Here is a 16,425-nt window from a genome sequence, read left to right on the forward strand (position 1 = left end):
GTCCCAGAGGGAGGTGTGCACTATGGGACCACTTCCCAAGGCCAAGGGTGTCAATGTACCCCTATGCTGCCATATATGTATTTTTTGCTTTAACTTCAATTTTCAGGGGCCAGCGGGGCCCACAGCACCAAAGCACCCAATGGAAAAAAAACACCCTCAACCAATCCTATTGCTCTGTTTTTGTTTTTAATTTACGGTACCGCAGGAGTACATTGGTACTCTTGCAGGACTAACCATGCACATATCATTACATTTTGAACCTTAATTTCTCAAAAGTGGCTAAACAGATTTACACCAAATCATTAAAAAAACACAATTTGGTGCAAGTCTGTTTAGCCATTTTTCCTAAAATGCTTCTTAGGATTTCAGTGGCAAAGTGCATAGGGAGTGCATAGGGAAGATGAAGTTTGGGAAACTCACTCTCCCCTACCTGCCCGCACCCCGCCCCACTTAACAGATCCCCACAAAGAAGATAAGGCGGATGAACTTTTTTTTAGGAAAGTTTTGTGAGGATTCAACAACAGTGGCACCATGGATCCACTTGAGGATCCATGGTAAAAAAAATAAATAAAGCTCCCTTTTGAAAAGGCCAGGGGTGTTGCTCTAATAAACAACAAGGGAAGTAGGAGATGCATGGGGCCTTCCTTCCAGAGCCAGTTTCGGCCCCGGGGGAGGAGGGCCATGTCTCAGAGCCATTTTTGGCTCTCTTGAACTCATCCCTCGAGATCTGCCACCCTTTGTGTCGGGTTGGGCAAGGATCGCCCTCCCAGAGCCGAATTTGGACCCAGGAACCCATCCCCCTGGAGCCAACTGCATCTTTTGTTGGGGATGAGAGTGTGTGTGGGGGGGGGGGGGGCTCCCCCTCTCAGAGCCGAATTTGGCTTTGGGGACCCCATCCACTAGGGACTGCTGCATTTTGTGCTGGGGAAAAAGGTGTGGGGCCTGCCTTCCTGAGCTGTTTTCGTCCCCTAGGATCCCATCCCCTGGAGTCAGACTCATCTTTTGGGGGGTAAAGGGGTCATTATGTGGTCCCAGCCCCTCCTTTTGCCATGGAGTGGCCCCAGGAACAGAGTCCACTTGAAAACAGTGTGCCAGGGACCCTAACCCCCTGGGACACTGTTGTTCCTTGCCTGCCAGAGTCTGAGCATGGAAGATTTCATTGCTCTTGCTGGCAGGAGAAGAAAAGCTTCCTCTAAGGGAGAAACAAGATCTATTTTCCTACTTGTGCTTTGGCGGGCAGGGAACAGATGATTGATACCACCCGGCAGGAGCACAAAGAAAAGCCGCTCTAGTCAGAGGAGCAAAGAAGAGAGGGCGGCACCTGCGAGCACACAAGATGTGGTGGCAGGTGTGCTGGCGGGGTCATAGGGATCTTGGGCCTCCCTTGTGCTGCCTTGCACTGCTTGTACCCTCACATATCACATCACTCATGACATGTTAAGTGATTACATTGATAACACCCCTAATGATAACTGAAATGACACCATTGATAACAACACCGTCCATGGTAAGGGTGAAATTTATAATTTAATTAGTACATGAGTTATAGTTGAGATAAATGTGACTGGTGAATTTCAGTGGTATTGTTAGTTTAAAATGTTATATTTTAACTGACATATGCATTTACCTCCAACAAATATTTAACCTTTCTTTTTTCAGTGAATATATATAGAAGTTAAAGTTAGGACCACTTTATGTTTTGTGAAGAGCTTTAGTGCCATTTAACAAATCTTCAAGAAACTTTCCAAAAAGTCAGGCCAGGCCCTGCAACTAACCTCACCCCGTGTGCAGCTGGGGTTGGTCGTCCATTGGGGCCTTTGGCAGAGGGACTGGCCACAAGCCAGGCCATGCGCGGCCAGTTTGGGACCCGCAAGGGGTTTGGTGCCCATGGGGATTGAGGTGCATGGCCTCCAAACGCCGCCCATAGCCTTAGAGATCTTACTTTATGTAAGAAAAACTGAAGGCTGTACACAGCCTTGAGGGCGGGTAGGTTGGGCACCAGATAGAGGTCAGGCCAGGCTTGTGCCCCACCTCATGCCATTCAGAGCTCAAGACATCTTACATTACTTTAAAAAGTCAAACAGATTTAAACTAGGTCTCCCTTTTCATAGTGGTTGTATTCAGCATTCCAACCAGGTGTGAAGTGTTGTGGCGACAGGAAACAATATAGCCATTTCTAAAGCTAGGATGCCTGCTGTTGGGTAAACACTGACCAGTTAGCTGGGATGATCAATTTTGGTAAAGGAAAAGGAATAGATGGCACTACAAAAGGGCAACAGCAGCAGCCTTCTTACTCACACAGAGTTCCCAGAGTAGACCCCCCCCCATGACAGAAGCATTTCACCCAGAGGGGTTTCTAAGTTTTATGTCTCTGCCCGCAGCAGTAAGGTAGAGCTGTTTTCATATAGAGGTTGGTCATTTCCATCAGGCTGAATCTTGGAGCTCCTCAGATCTCCTAAGAGGGGAGCCTGAAGACAACTTGACTGAAGATATCTAGGAAGGGTCACAGTTTTGTTGTTGAAAAAGAGGGTTGAGAGTTGGTGGAAATGTTGACATGATTGGGCTTTAATTGCTGGTTAGTGCACTGGATAACATATCACTTCACCACCAACTCTGTAGAACATTCCTGAATCAGGAACAAACATCTCAATAAGTTAGTATTAGCAGTATTTTATCTAATCTTCTTCCAACTGATCTCCACTTGCACCCAAGGAGCCCAGGCTGGTGAGAGATAAGACATCTAGAAGCCTTCCAAGCACATGGGAACTCCAGAAGAGATAAAGAGTGACTTTCCCAACATCACAAAATACTGAGACTGGAACTCTGTCAAGTTTCTGGCTTTTGGAGGACCAGGAAAAAGCACCACAGCTCCCAGAGAAAGACACACACTAGTTGGCTACAGATTGCTGCTTTGTGTCGTTTGAAGCTTTTAAACCAAACATTTCAGGCTGCAGCAGAACCCCTTTTAGGTATTGAACCCCATGAAGCCCATATTAGCTACAACATCTCAACCTTGCCCCAGAGGAGACATCGAAGAACGAAAAAAGTTACTGAGTCTGAATGTAGGATTTAGGACAATAGCAAGACAACACATTTATTTAAGTAGCAACGCAATTTCCCCAGTTTTGAAATCCAACTCTGTCCCACTCTGAGCCTTTGGAGCCACAACTGAAGGCTTCAGAAAGAGCCAAATGACAGATTATTGGACAGTGATGGACCATCAACAGCTTCAGCATGCTACCCTGCCCCTCTGGCAGAAACCAAATACCAGAAAAGTAACAAAGTCTGGAGGTAAAACTTTGGAGCCATGTGACCTGCTAGGCTTATCGGACCTCCACTCCATCTTGGTCTGTCAGAAATTGCATCTAGGTCCTGGTATAATGCAAACATTGGTTTTGATTGGCACGTTGACATTTCTTGGAACTTTTACCTTAGTACTTTAAAAATCCATATCTCCAGTAAACAGTAACCATTTTAACTATGTTTGTGACAATGTGTCTATTACACGTTTCTTTAGGTAACTATCTGCTGCTGGTGCCAAAGCCACCAGAGGTCAAGTAGAGTTTCTCACTCACTGCGTATTGGCCTAGAAATAGTGCATTTTATTGAAATATTTATTTTATCAGTGAAGTCACATTCTCACAAATAAATAACCTATCATCTTCTACATAACAATTACATAACTAAATAAATAGACTGCTTAATTTAAGAGAGCAAAAAGAGCAAACAATGAAGCTGGAATTTGGACGTTCATAGCACATCAAACAATGTGTTGGCTCAGCACTACTTTAAACATGTTTTCACTACTAAATGAAATGTCCATAATTCAGGTCTCCCTCCTTTGACATTTATCTGTTAATATCACACAAACTCTTTTACTCTACATTGGATTGTTTCCTTTTTTTAATCCAACCTCTTTCTGTGATAATTGTTTTATTAAGACATACAGTTGGAATGTTTTGTTTGGAGGATTAAAAAAGGTGTACATGAATTGTATTCACTATAGTTTGGTTTAGTCATATTTTATTATATTAACATTGCAACCAATGTTTATCAATAAATTTGCAATAATGTTTTTTTTAAATGTATTCCGTAAAAAATATCATAGCGCTACGGAAATATACCTAAAACTAAATACATTATGCTAATTTACATTTTACTTCACTTACATCACTATAGCCAGGAGACTGTATTTTTTTCACTCCAACTCACTCCTTCCATGTCATATCCCTTAAAAACAATTGATATTGCTCGATGCTGTGGCTCCTCCTCCTTTGCCCAGTATGCTTTAATGGTCTTTCTCGGGATGCATTGGCCCATTTATTTCTGAAGGCCATTTCTGAACCAACATTTTTGAATCATACCTTTATCTGTTCTGTGTCAGTACAGAACAATGTGGGCAGAAGTATATTTCGGGTTTATTAAAAGAACAAGACTAAGCACAAGTATACCATCAGCAGGTAAAGAAACTCAACTCATACTATTCACGCAATGCAAACTTGCTTCAAAACAAATTGTTTTACATAAACATGACATAAGACTAATTACCTTAATGATCTGCTCAAATGCCAGAGCAGATTTCAACATCATTGGTCTTTGACTCTGAATCATTTGCTGATCAATAGTATTGTAAAAATGTGCAACCTATAATGAAAATATAGTAAAGTCAATAAAAGGAAATGCAATCACATTATCTTAAATAAAGTAAAATAATTTACTTGTAATTATAACCTTAGTTTCGGCATTGCAGGATTTACAGCATTTTCCCAACTTGCTGCAGCTAAACCAATCTGAAAAACCTTAGCAATGAAGGAGAATACAGCCGGATAAGCAGCAGTCCTGCAGCATAGAGAATCAGAGACTGCCCATTTAACATGATGTAAAGGAACCATAGTATTGTCTAAACAGAACTTTAGGACTGTACTCTAGGAGTTTGAAGGGACCTTTCCCCTGGAGTGCCAGCGTTCTTGAAAAATACTCATACAGAGTCAGACTACTTTAAGGTCAAATCTGAGACAGACATGAAGAGAAAGAGTGGATGAGTCCTTAATACCATTCTGAGTGAAAAAAACATGTAAGGCTCTTGAATCGACAAAACCTGAATTTCACTAACTCCACAAACTTAGGCGATAGCAAAAACAAAAAATGTTGTAAAGAGAATTAGAATTGGATCAAATCTAGTAGCCACTAAACTCGATAAAACCACACTTAATTCCATTTGGGGAGATGGTTTCCAAATAGGATTTTCTTTTTTTTAAAACCCACCAGGAAATCCTTAATTAGTAATTGGAATGGTTAAAAAAGGGGTTCTATAGAGGGTTCTTTCTATAGGCCGTAATGGTTGCAAAGTGTTTTCTGACGGATGAATGCTGCATTCCGATTTTAGCTAGAATCAAAGGATGCAGTAGAATCACCTCTTTGTGGCAAGGGTCCACATCCTTCTGCTAACACCACATTTGGAGGCATATGACGTCCTAGTATTTGGCCTATTAGGCTCTTTGATTAGATCCATACAATCCATTGACAAGCTAAAATGTCCAGATTGAACAAATTCAGGAGTCATTCAGCCAAGTTCAAGGATGCCAGTTCTGGTTCGAACACTTCTCCCTGGAATTCCGACTGGAGATTCAGTGTACATGGTAGCCTTGTGTGAGGCTTCTAGGATTGGTGAAGAAGTTCTGTGCACCACCTTTGTCTTGGCCAATACTGAGCTATAAGGATCACTCTGGATCTTGACTATTTGAACTTACAGACAGTATAAGTGCACAAAGAAAACCTTTTTACCACTTCAGAGGGGCATTCTCTTAGGAGTTTGGCTCAAGGGATCTGAAGGCAAAAGTTCAACATTTTGCTTTTTCCTGTTGTAACAAAAAGCTATTTTTGAGGTTAACCATACACTTCAAAAATACCTCCTGCATTGTGTTGTCCAGAACCCATTAGGGATTCCCCATGCAGTTTATGCTGAGTACATGCACTTGACTGTTCCTGGGAGATAAATTGGAGTTATTGACAATAAGCTGGGACTAAGCTATTTCCAGATTGCTTGAGCATCTCTCAAAAAGGTCCCAGACCAGGATCCCACTTGTTTGCGGAGATAGTGCATGGTCATAACATTGTCTATTTTTATCAGAATCATGTCTGTTGTCATAAATGGAAGGACAGCCTTCAGGGCTATGTGAACAGCCTTGAGTTTCAATATACTGATATAATGTGATTTTAATTTCTCAGATCACGTTCCTTGGACGTTCAAATTTTCTAGATGGGCTCCTCACTCGAAGAGGGACACATCTGTCTGGATGGCCCGAGGCACATTTTGTGGATAAGTCATGCCAGCATGGAAGAGCTGCTTCCAATTAAAGATGGGACATTGTGGTCCCAGATTCCCTGAGTTTGATCCCATTGATCCTCCAACCCCTGTTGGGAGCTGTCATATATAAAAAGGAAACCACAAGTTTTCTATTGTAGAAAAAGTGCTCTTTCTTCAACTATCAACACAATTATAAAAGCATCTCAGCCCAGCCACCCAACCTGTTTCGTCCCCGTGCGGAACTTCATCAGGGCTGAAAGAATTATATATATACAATTACACACTTAAAATCTGATGCACACTTTAAAATAAAAAAAATCTCATCTTATTTCTCCAAGTTCTCAATTATCCTTGAGTCATTATAATAAATGTTCCTACAGTGCAATTCTTACTTTATTAATTCCATATATAACAACATACTGGCAGAAGGGATTAACTCAAATCATGCTTTCAACAGCAGTGCAATACGTTCCCCACCAGAATTACCTACAATGGAAGGGAAGTGGTTTTCTCACTGCCTATTTTTGTGTAAGGCCCACTGTTGTGAAGCATGGGACCTTAACTTTCTTTGGTTACTACTGCCTCTGCTGAGTTTGTTCATGTTGCAGCTTTTTCTTTGGTTACTATAAAGAGGTTTGGGCCCTGTGAGGCTAATGTGGATGGTACTTCCGATGTCTGTATAATGATTTAACCAATTCCTTTCTTTCTTCACTTCATCCGTGTGCCCTAAGAGAACAGATCTAGAAAAAGACAGATTTAAGATCCTCAGTTGTGCATCATTTTAAAAAGTAGTCGGATGTAATCAGGATGACCATCGCAATGTACTCCATGACAATACTCTGCTAATGCAAGGTCATCTGAAACTATTAATGCAGCTATAACTTGAATTGCGACCAAGAGGACCCTCATGAAGAAGTTATAGCAAGTTCTTATTTTTACACATAGGAAAATCAGAAAACATTTTAATGGATTCCTACAAGCTTCTGTTTTAACAGCCCAGAAGGGCTGTCGCGCTACCATATTTCAGTCTTACACCTGCCACATTGCACAAGCTTCTGCCCAAAGAATCATGTATCTTGCTTTCCCTATCAAGTGGCATTGTTACTTCACAAGCTGAACCATGAAGTTTGCTTACAGATAAAATTATGACCAAATCCATTTTGAGGGTCAGATCTTCAAAAACACGGGTCTTTATGATTTTCAAAAGCTTCTGAACCACCTTGCTTAAAGCTGGAGTTCAGACTTCTTATTGGCACTTTCTGCAAAGCCAGGAGTCAGGCTTAGTCTAAGCTTAATATTGAAAGGTCTCAACGAATACAGAAACTGATGGCTGAAAGGTTTCTATTTAAATGTTTAATATGGCAGCATCTCTCAACAACACCTCCCGTTGGGTGGAAATGTCATCTACATACTGTGATGTCATTTGAGATGTTATAAGTAATTTTATGAGTGATGTAAGTAGTGCATTAGGGCGTGTGAATCATGGGTTGTGAAGATTTTAGGTACTGCAATACAACATTATATCACTTTAACTGTGTATTTTGCAAAATTTCGGCGGTTTTTATAAATAAATGTTATTTAAGCAGCTGTAAAAGTAACTTTGATAATGTTACAGCGATTTTCTTTTCTGATCTGCTGCACCCAGTCTCATCCCACCTCAAGCAGTTGTGCACTGGCAGTGTGACACTGGCCCTGGGTGCAGGTCTTGAGCATCCCTGCAACATATCTGCTTACAGCCCATGGATATATGCATCACCCTATAGAGTAGGGTCTGGCCTACAGCCAGGCCAGTGTGTCCATCTCTGTCCCACCAATACCAGCTGCACATAACCAGTGGGCTATGGGCACATAGCATGACCTGTGGGCAGATCATAAGTCCAGCTTGTAGGAAGTTGGCTCTGTATATACTATATCAAAATTAGATATAGTGAGTCCAGGGGTTCCCCAGAGGCTTAACAGAGACTAAAGTAGATAATACGAATGCTCTCTTTTGTGGTAGTGTGGTCGAACAGTTAGGCTTATCAGAGGGTAGTGCAAAGTATTTGTTGTACAAACACAGTCAAGAAACAAGGCAAAAACTGAATGACTAACTCCAGGACAATGTATTAATATAGGAAAAATATATTTTGTTACCCTATTTCTAGAAGCAAAAAGATTTTGTTGCAGGTAAAGCAATTTGCAAGTAAGTATCGCACAAATGTATCAATTGTACTTTGTTTGGGTCTGGCAAATAAAATAATTTACAGGCAAGTAACACTTTTCACTTTCTATATTTGACAGTGCAATTTTCAGAACAGTCCTAAGGAAAAGTGTTAGTGCAGTTTTAAAGTAAGTACGTGACTTACACTTCCAGTCTGTGGGGGCTAGTATGTCCACGGTTCAGGGTTCAAGATGACACCAAGCATGCACCACCAGCAACATGGGGCCGGACAGGTGCTGAGGTCTAAGTTGGTGCTGGATTTAGAATGGGATTCTATGGAGACTGGGGGCACTCAGAAACAGTTTTGCTGGCAGAGGGCAGACCTGAGGGGTTTAGGTGTGCACCGGGGAGGCCACAGGTTAGCAACAAACACACACCCTCAGCAGCACTGGGGCAGCCTGGTGCAGGGTGCAAACACAGTGTCGGACTCCCAGTGCTTTACAATAAGTGGACCCCGGGGTCACAAAAATGCTGCAAGCTGGGTCCAGGGGGGTCGGTTCCGGAAAACCACAGGCTGGACAAGGAGGAGGGTCATCTGCTGAACGTTGCTGGACTAACGGTCAGATTCCCATAAGCCAAGGGGCTGCAGGGGTACATTTGGGCGACAGGTATCTTTGTCCGGTTCCCTCGCAATCAGAGGGGTCCTCTGGATTTAGGTTGCAGGTGTTGTCGTGTTGCCCATGAGGGGTCAAACCGGGGTAGACACAAGGTCGGAATCGCCTGGGGACCTGCTCTGGAGGGGTGGGCCACCTGGACACAGGCAGTGGGCATCAGGTATAGAGTGGGCAGGACTCGCGGATCCAGGGCGGTTCTTGGAGTTTCTTGTGGACAAGGCCACTGTTCTGGGGAGTTCTTGGTCCTCTGGTGGGCAGGCAGTCCTCTGGGGGTTTGTAGAGGTCGCTGGTCATGCAGGATGCGTCGCCTTTTTGTAACAGGGCTTCTGAAGCTGCAGACAGCCCGGTAAGGCTGGGGCCAAGTCAGTTGGTGTCGGGAATCTTCTCTGCTGGGGTCGGATTAGCAGTTCTTGCTTCTTTCTTCTTGAGGTTGCCAGGAATCTGGCGAGCTAAGTTCAGGGGTGCCCTTAAATCCTAGATTTAGGGGTGTTACAGAGGTCAGATGGCAGTTGCCAATGGCTTCTATCCCTGAGAGTGGCTACACCGTTTCTGTGCCCACTCCCTTTGGGGAGGGGGTGGGCACATTCCTAATTCTACTGGTCCCTGTCCTCCAAACCAAGATGGAAGATTCTGCAGGGAGGGGGTCACTTCAGCTCTGGACACCTTAGGGGTGGTCCCAGCTGAAGTGGTCACTCCTCCCTGTTTTATCTAATTTTCACGCCAGACTTGCCACCAAAAGTGGGGCTTCGCCTGGAGGGGCGGGCATCTCCACTAGCTGGAGTGCCCTGGGGCACTGTAACAGGAGGCTTGAGCCTTTGAGGCTCACCGCCAAGTGTTACAGTTCCTGCAGGGGGGAAGTGTGAAGCACCTCCACCCAGAGCAAGCTTTGTTCCAACTCCAGAGGGCACAAAGGCCCTCACCCTATGGGGTCAGAAACGTGTCTTTTAGTGGCAAGCTGGCACAGACTGGTCAGCCTTACACTAAAGGGTTGGTTGAAATAAAGGGGGCCTCTCTAAGATGCCCTCTTGGTGCACTGTACAATAAATCCACCACTGGCATCAGTGTGGATTTATTGTGCTGAGATGTTTGATACCAAACTTCCCAGCATTCAGTGAGGCCATCATGGAGCTGTAGAGTTCGTAATGATAAACTCCCAGCCCATGTACTTAATATGGCCACACTGCACTTACAATGTCTAAGGATGGACGTAGACACTATAGGGGCATATTGCTCATGAAGCTATGCCCTTACCTGTGGTATAGTGCTCCCTTCCTGAGGGGTGTAAGACCTCCTAGAGGGGTGACTTACTTATGCCACAGGCAATGGTTGGTGGGCATGGCACCCTACCTTACCTTTTTCTCCCCACCATCACAGACAATCTGCAATGGCAGTGCACATGTGTTTGGTGAGGGGTCCCTTAGGATGGCACAATACATGCTGCAGCCCTTAAGGACCCTCTCTGGTCACAGACCCCTTGGTACCACTGGTACCTTTTACAACAGACTTAGCTGTGTGCTAGGGGTATGCCAATTGTGGGAACAATGGTACAGTTTAGGGAAAGAACACTGGTGCTGAGACCTGGTTAGCAGGATCCCAGAACACTCTCAGTCAAGTCAGCATCAATATCAGGCAAAAAGTGGGGGTGTAACCATGCCCAAAGGGACACTTTCTTACACAGCTGGCAGACCATATCAAATTATCTAAATGCCATGCACAGAAGGCATTAGGTGCTTGGACAGTCCTACGACTAAGCCCTGTGCCTGTCCTACTAAAACCAGGTGAAATTTACACCCAGCCCACATGTCTACAGTAGACCTACAGACAGAAAATGCTTCATAGATCCACACTTGCATATACAAGCTCACAGCATAAATCCTAGCATTTTAAACCTTTTGTATACTTACACGCTTTATGAGAGGTGCCTGAACCTTGACATACATTTTTATCCCCAGATATTAAAAGTGACCTGCCACTTTTAAAATAATACTGCGTGATATTAGTAACAGTAGAATATTTTTCTAATATGGCCCATTTTCCTTCTCTGTCCAAGTTACCGTAAGCTGAAGAAATGGCACAATGTTTATCTGATATTTTTCATCTACACAGATTGTCTCATACTATAATTTCAGATAGAGAAACTCAATATAGTTTACTTTTTTGGAGAGCTTTGCGTTTGGCGCTGGGATCTGAACTCACTCTTCTGGTTATCAACCCCACTAAAACGGGAAGGGCAAACCAATTACATTTTGGAGCATTATCTATTGTACTACTGTAATGTGGCTCAACATAATTGGGATTCCTATTTACCAACTGTAAAATATTGTAATAATAATGCAAATCATAGTGCCACGAAGGTTTTCACCCTTCACCTGTATGGAAGTATTTCATCTACGTGTTGTCCACTCGTTGTTTTTAATCAATTCGAAACGCATAGCCAACTTGTTTCTGAACATTTACACCATTCGAAGTTAAAAAAATCACAAAATATGATGGTAAGTCATAAACAAATTCTCTTCATTGCTCCGGCAGAGAAGATCTGACTGTCTTCTCGCTTTCACCCACTTCATATTTTGGCAGTTAAAATTCAACAACATTTTTCGTCCATTTGTAATACTCATTTGGCCTTTCATTCATCTGAACTGATGTGCTTATGTTCCTGATCACTATCATTAGCTTGCATCTGAAATCAGTCAGTTATTGTACACGGGCAACCAGAATATGAGGGTCAACAAATATGTGATTTTCAGAGATTTTAAGTTTATCTTCAGTGTCTGATGCACTGAAAAGATCATCATTCTATGCAGCATTCTTAGAAAGAAGCTGATTAAAATCATGTTCCCTTTTTAATTAGCTGTTTTTTTCCACAGCACCCCAATAAGCCGGAGCGTAAGAGGGGAAAATGCAGTTAATTGTGTTGTAAGAGCTTGCCAGCGACTATACAAAAAACAGAAGACAGAGGGTCGCTCTTACTTCTAGGTAGTATGTCGCTGGTGGCTGTGCTCAGAACATGGACAGTCGTCCTTGGTGCCTGGCCCGTCCTGTCACTTTTGTGCTAACGTTCACCTATAGATGTATTCTACAAGTCATGTAGCGCATCACGCATGAAAGGCAGCGTGGGGACAGTGAAAGTCTTCGCTGGGTAAAGGATGTCAAACCCGGTTATCTTTGCGTGATAAACCAATGTCACGAGATTCAGGAAAGGGGTGCGGACAATTCTTATAAACTACCCTTTCCAAAATGGTGGTCTGTACATAGAATGCTATCACAGGTTACCAATCCAAGATAAAGTCGATACCCTTCCTGTTATGTCAGTTTCTGTATGAATCATTTACAAGGATGCATTGACAAGTGATGGATGCTTCACCACCCATTTGTTCCTTGTTTACTGTCGTATTCTATGCCCCCTGCTACTAAATGTGTTCCTGATTTTTTTTCTAGCAGTTGGAACTTCTACTGGATCTACTTCTGGATATGCTTGTTTGACCCTTTCCACATCCCTAATGACAGGCTTTTGGGGCCTTGTTAAATTCAGTATTAATCTTCATCTTCAATCAAGAGGTACTAGGTTGCCAAGAAGTGTTTTTGGACTGTTTTTGTTTTTTTCCTCCTAAAGGGGATCCTCTTAAGGAGGCACCTAACAACTTGAACATGAACTATTCAGTGCAGGGTAGCACATGATTCCTGTAAGGTGTTGCCCCTTTCTCGAGCTATCAGGATGAGGAGTCCACAGACCGTCTCAGTGTCCAGTCCTTCAGAGCTTAGGATGGCCTCAATTCTGTCTTGATCTATTACGGAGGACCCAGCTAGTCACATTTTTCACCATCGCTTCACATTCACAAATCAAGCCCGGAATATTCATCTAGTCTTTAGCCTCACTCCACTGTATCTTTAGCACAAATATAGTACTTTTGACCTGGTGACCGCTTCACTACCCAATTGGAGTAAACATGCCTTGTCACAGAATTTTTTTGATACGGTTGTATACTGTATAACTGTTATCAACTGGGGATTAATCAGTTATCTTGGTAATAAAGGACCTCATAATTAGTGTAATTGAATATACATCTCTTCACTACCATCTCTGTTGTGGTACTAATCATTACTGGGATGTGTGTCTGACGTCTAGAGTGGAAGACAATAGCCACCCCATAAAACTAGCAATACTAGAAGGGCAGGGGCCTAACAGCACTGGCACTCAAATGAATACACGCATGTGTCCAACTTCCCAATGGTTATGCAGATACATTTTCCATGAACTGCACATCTAGGCTGCTGTGGGATACTAGCCAACAGTGTGGTGTAAGATATCATTAATTATTAATCATAAAAGCAGCAAATGTCAATTATATACCACGATTTTGAATGTAATAAAGCATATCAAACCAATGACGGTTATATTAACTAGAATGGTTCCTTCATACCTGTTTAAGGATGATTGCTTGTTTGTAGAACAGTTGTGCAGTTTTGGCAGCCTGCTGTATTTTGGCAGGAATAACAAATCCAAGAGCAGAAAGCTGACGGACCTCACGTAGAAGAGTAACCAATCGATCAGAGTAATGTATTTTCAGGGCTCCATCAGAATGGTCCAACTCCATAACGTTGCTACTTGCTTGTATGCTAAAATGACAAACAAATATACAACAAATATGCTTTTAGCACTATTTTGGGTACATAACCCTAACATTAGCTTAATATGATGGTTAAACCAGGATAGGTGACTGTCATATAAGGTACAAAATAAGATTGGATTGACAGGTGGGATTTTGCAAAGAGCTCCTTTGTCAGCGCCAAAACTCACCATTATACTGTATTGCTTATGTTATGACATACATCCTTTTTTCACTAAGCCCTTCCATTCCTTGAAAACTACGGTCATCATTTAGATTTCTTTTGTAACTCTGTTTCAGAGGGAAAGAGGGATTTCAGACGGATTCGTAATTACAAGTTCTGCAGGAAAACCGCTGTTAGAAACGAGGTCTCTAGTTGGCAGAGGTATACACCCTTGTCCAGGACGGGACCACAATCCTAAATCAAAACACAATCCAAATTATCCTGTGCCCACCCTCTGGTAGCTTGGCACTGGGTAGTCAGGCTTAACTTAGAAGGCAATGTGTAAAGTATTTGGGCAATAAAACATACATCAACACAGTGAAAACACCACAAGAATACACCACACAGGTAAGAAAAATAGAATGGATAATATTTATCTGAATAAAATAAGGTAAAAATGACAAAGCTCCAATAAGCACAAGTTGCAATATCACTTTTAAAAGGTTTAAAAGAGTCTCAATCCTTATAAATCAACAGTTGTTTCTTTGTTACAAACAGTACCTGGGATGCGTAAAAAATAACGATGCACAGGGACCGCAGAGGAGAGGCGTGGAAAAATAGGGTGTTGCATCGGATTTTGCAGAGCGGCACAGGCGATGCGATGTTTCTTTTCACACTGGAAGGGGTTGCGTAGTTTTTCAGGTGCGCAGTCTTTGTTCCTCACTGCAATGCGGGGATATTTTGACACCCAGGGACAATGTGTTGAAAATCCTTGACGCACTGGTAGAAAGAGCAGGCCCTGCGTCAATCCGGTTGGCGAGGAGTCCAAATTTCCAAAGCAAGGCAGGCGCTACGTCAAATTCTCCATTGGGAAGTTGGTGCTGCATCGTTCCGGTCGGTGGTGCCGCAATTTTCCAGGTGTTGCATCGATTTTTAACGCACAAGGAGTTTCTTGAAGAGTGAAGTCTTTGTTGGCCCTGAGACTTCACAAACAGGAGGCAAGCTCAATCCAAGCCCTTGGAGAGCACTTCAGGAGGAACGCAGAGTCCTTCCAGCAGAGTCAGAGGCCAGCAGGGCAACAAGCGGGGAAGCAGTTCTTCTCAGCAAAGCAGTCCAGATGAGTCCTTTGGGCAGCAGCCAGTGCCTCTGACAGAGTGTAGGTGTATGTGCAGAAGTGTCTGATTTGGTAGGGTCGGAGACCCATTTTATATACCCAAAAATGCCTTTGAAGTGGGAGAAACGTCAAAGAGTGGTTTTGAAGTACACAACTTACCCTTTCAGTCTAGTCCTGTCTGCCAGGATCACTGTGGGGGCTTATCAGTCCTTTCTGTGAGGGCAGGTCACTGGTCACTGGCCTCTGAAATGTAAGTGTGAGCCCCTCCACCCTTTCTCCCCAGGAAGACCTATTCAGTATGCATATGAATGCAGATGTGACTGAGTGTCCTGTGTTTGTCTGGGTGGAATTCACAAGGGGAACTGTCAACCAGCACAGACCAGACGTGAATTAGAGACAGGCTGTAAGGCACAGATGGCAGTAAGTACAGAGAAATTCCCAATTTCTAAAAGTGGCATTTCTAAAATAGTAATATTAAATCCAACTATGAGTTATGTAGGGCCTACCTTACGTGTGACTTGCATGCAAAAAAAGGGGGATTTAAGGCTTGGCAAGTAGTTTTAAATGCTAAGTTGGAGTGGCAGTGAAACTGTACACACACGCCTTGCAATGGCAGGCCTGAGACATGGTTAAGGGGCTACGTATGTAGGTGAAACAATCAGTGCTGCAGGCCACTAGTCGCACTTAATTTACAGGCCCTGGGCACATGTATTGCACTTTACTAGGGACACACAGGTAAATTAAGTATGCCAACTGGTTAGGAACCAATGTTACCATGTTTAGGGGAGAAAGCTTATGCACTTTGGTACTTGTCAGCAGTGGTAAGGTGTGGAGAGTCCTAAAACTAGCAAAAACAGTGTCAGAAAAAAGGAGGGAGGCACGCAAAAAGTTAGGGGATGACCACCCTAAGGCTGTCAGGTCTAACAACCGCACACACAATGTGTATAGAGAAAACAAACCGGAAAGGAGGAAAAACTAAAGGGACCCATTATGAAAACACTGATCCTACAGTTATTCCCCCATTCCAGAGTACAAAACTCTGAACACTGCAGTAATACCTCATCCCAGAACCGACTGGTATTGGCAATTCTGGGATAGCATTACATATGTGAAGTTCCCATCGAACTTGCCATGGTGCCTTATGCTTGTCATCCTAGCCTATTCTGGTCAGATCATGTGGAAAAACTGCAGCTGTCCCTCAGGATATTTATGCTGAAGTGGGTAGAAGTAGAATAAAATCTACAGCTACTTCTAGTCCATATGTTATCTTCCACTGCCTAAAGTTGGTACCCATCTATCTAGTAACAGGACATAGAGTTGCTCCTTAAAACCATTATAACCATTTCAACTGAGCAGTCAGTATCAATCATGCAAATGCATACTGGGTAGGGCAACACAGATTCCCATGTAAGGGCGCTTA

General features: G+C 43.1%; 1 protein-coding gene across 2 annotated transcripts in view; it reads right to left on the bottom strand.

Annotated features, from left to right (window-relative positions):
- Positions 1–16,425, bottom strand: part of DYNC2H1 (dynein cytoplasmic 2 heavy chain 1) — a 1,541,159-nt gene that overhangs the window by 1,398,223 nt on the left and 126,511 nt on the right. For both annotated transcript variants that reach the window (XM_069202358.1, XM_069202357.1), the window contains exons 12-13: positions 13,543–13,738; positions 4,549–4,644 (exon numbers count right to left, since the gene is read on the bottom strand). In XM_069202358.1, the coding sequence (XP_069058459.1) occupies positions 4,549–4,644; positions 13,543–13,738 (292 nt within the window). The remainder of the gene's footprint in view (positions 1–4,548; positions 4,645–13,542; positions 13,739–16,425) is intronic.

Source organism: Pleurodeles waltl, chromosome 8 (genome assembly GCF_031143425.1).
Source record: "Pleurodeles waltl isolate 20211129_DDA chromosome 8, aPleWal1.hap1.20221129, whole genome shotgun sequence".
NCBI lineage: Eukaryota > Metazoa > Chordata > Amphibia > Caudata > Salamandridae > Pleurodeles > Pleurodeles waltl.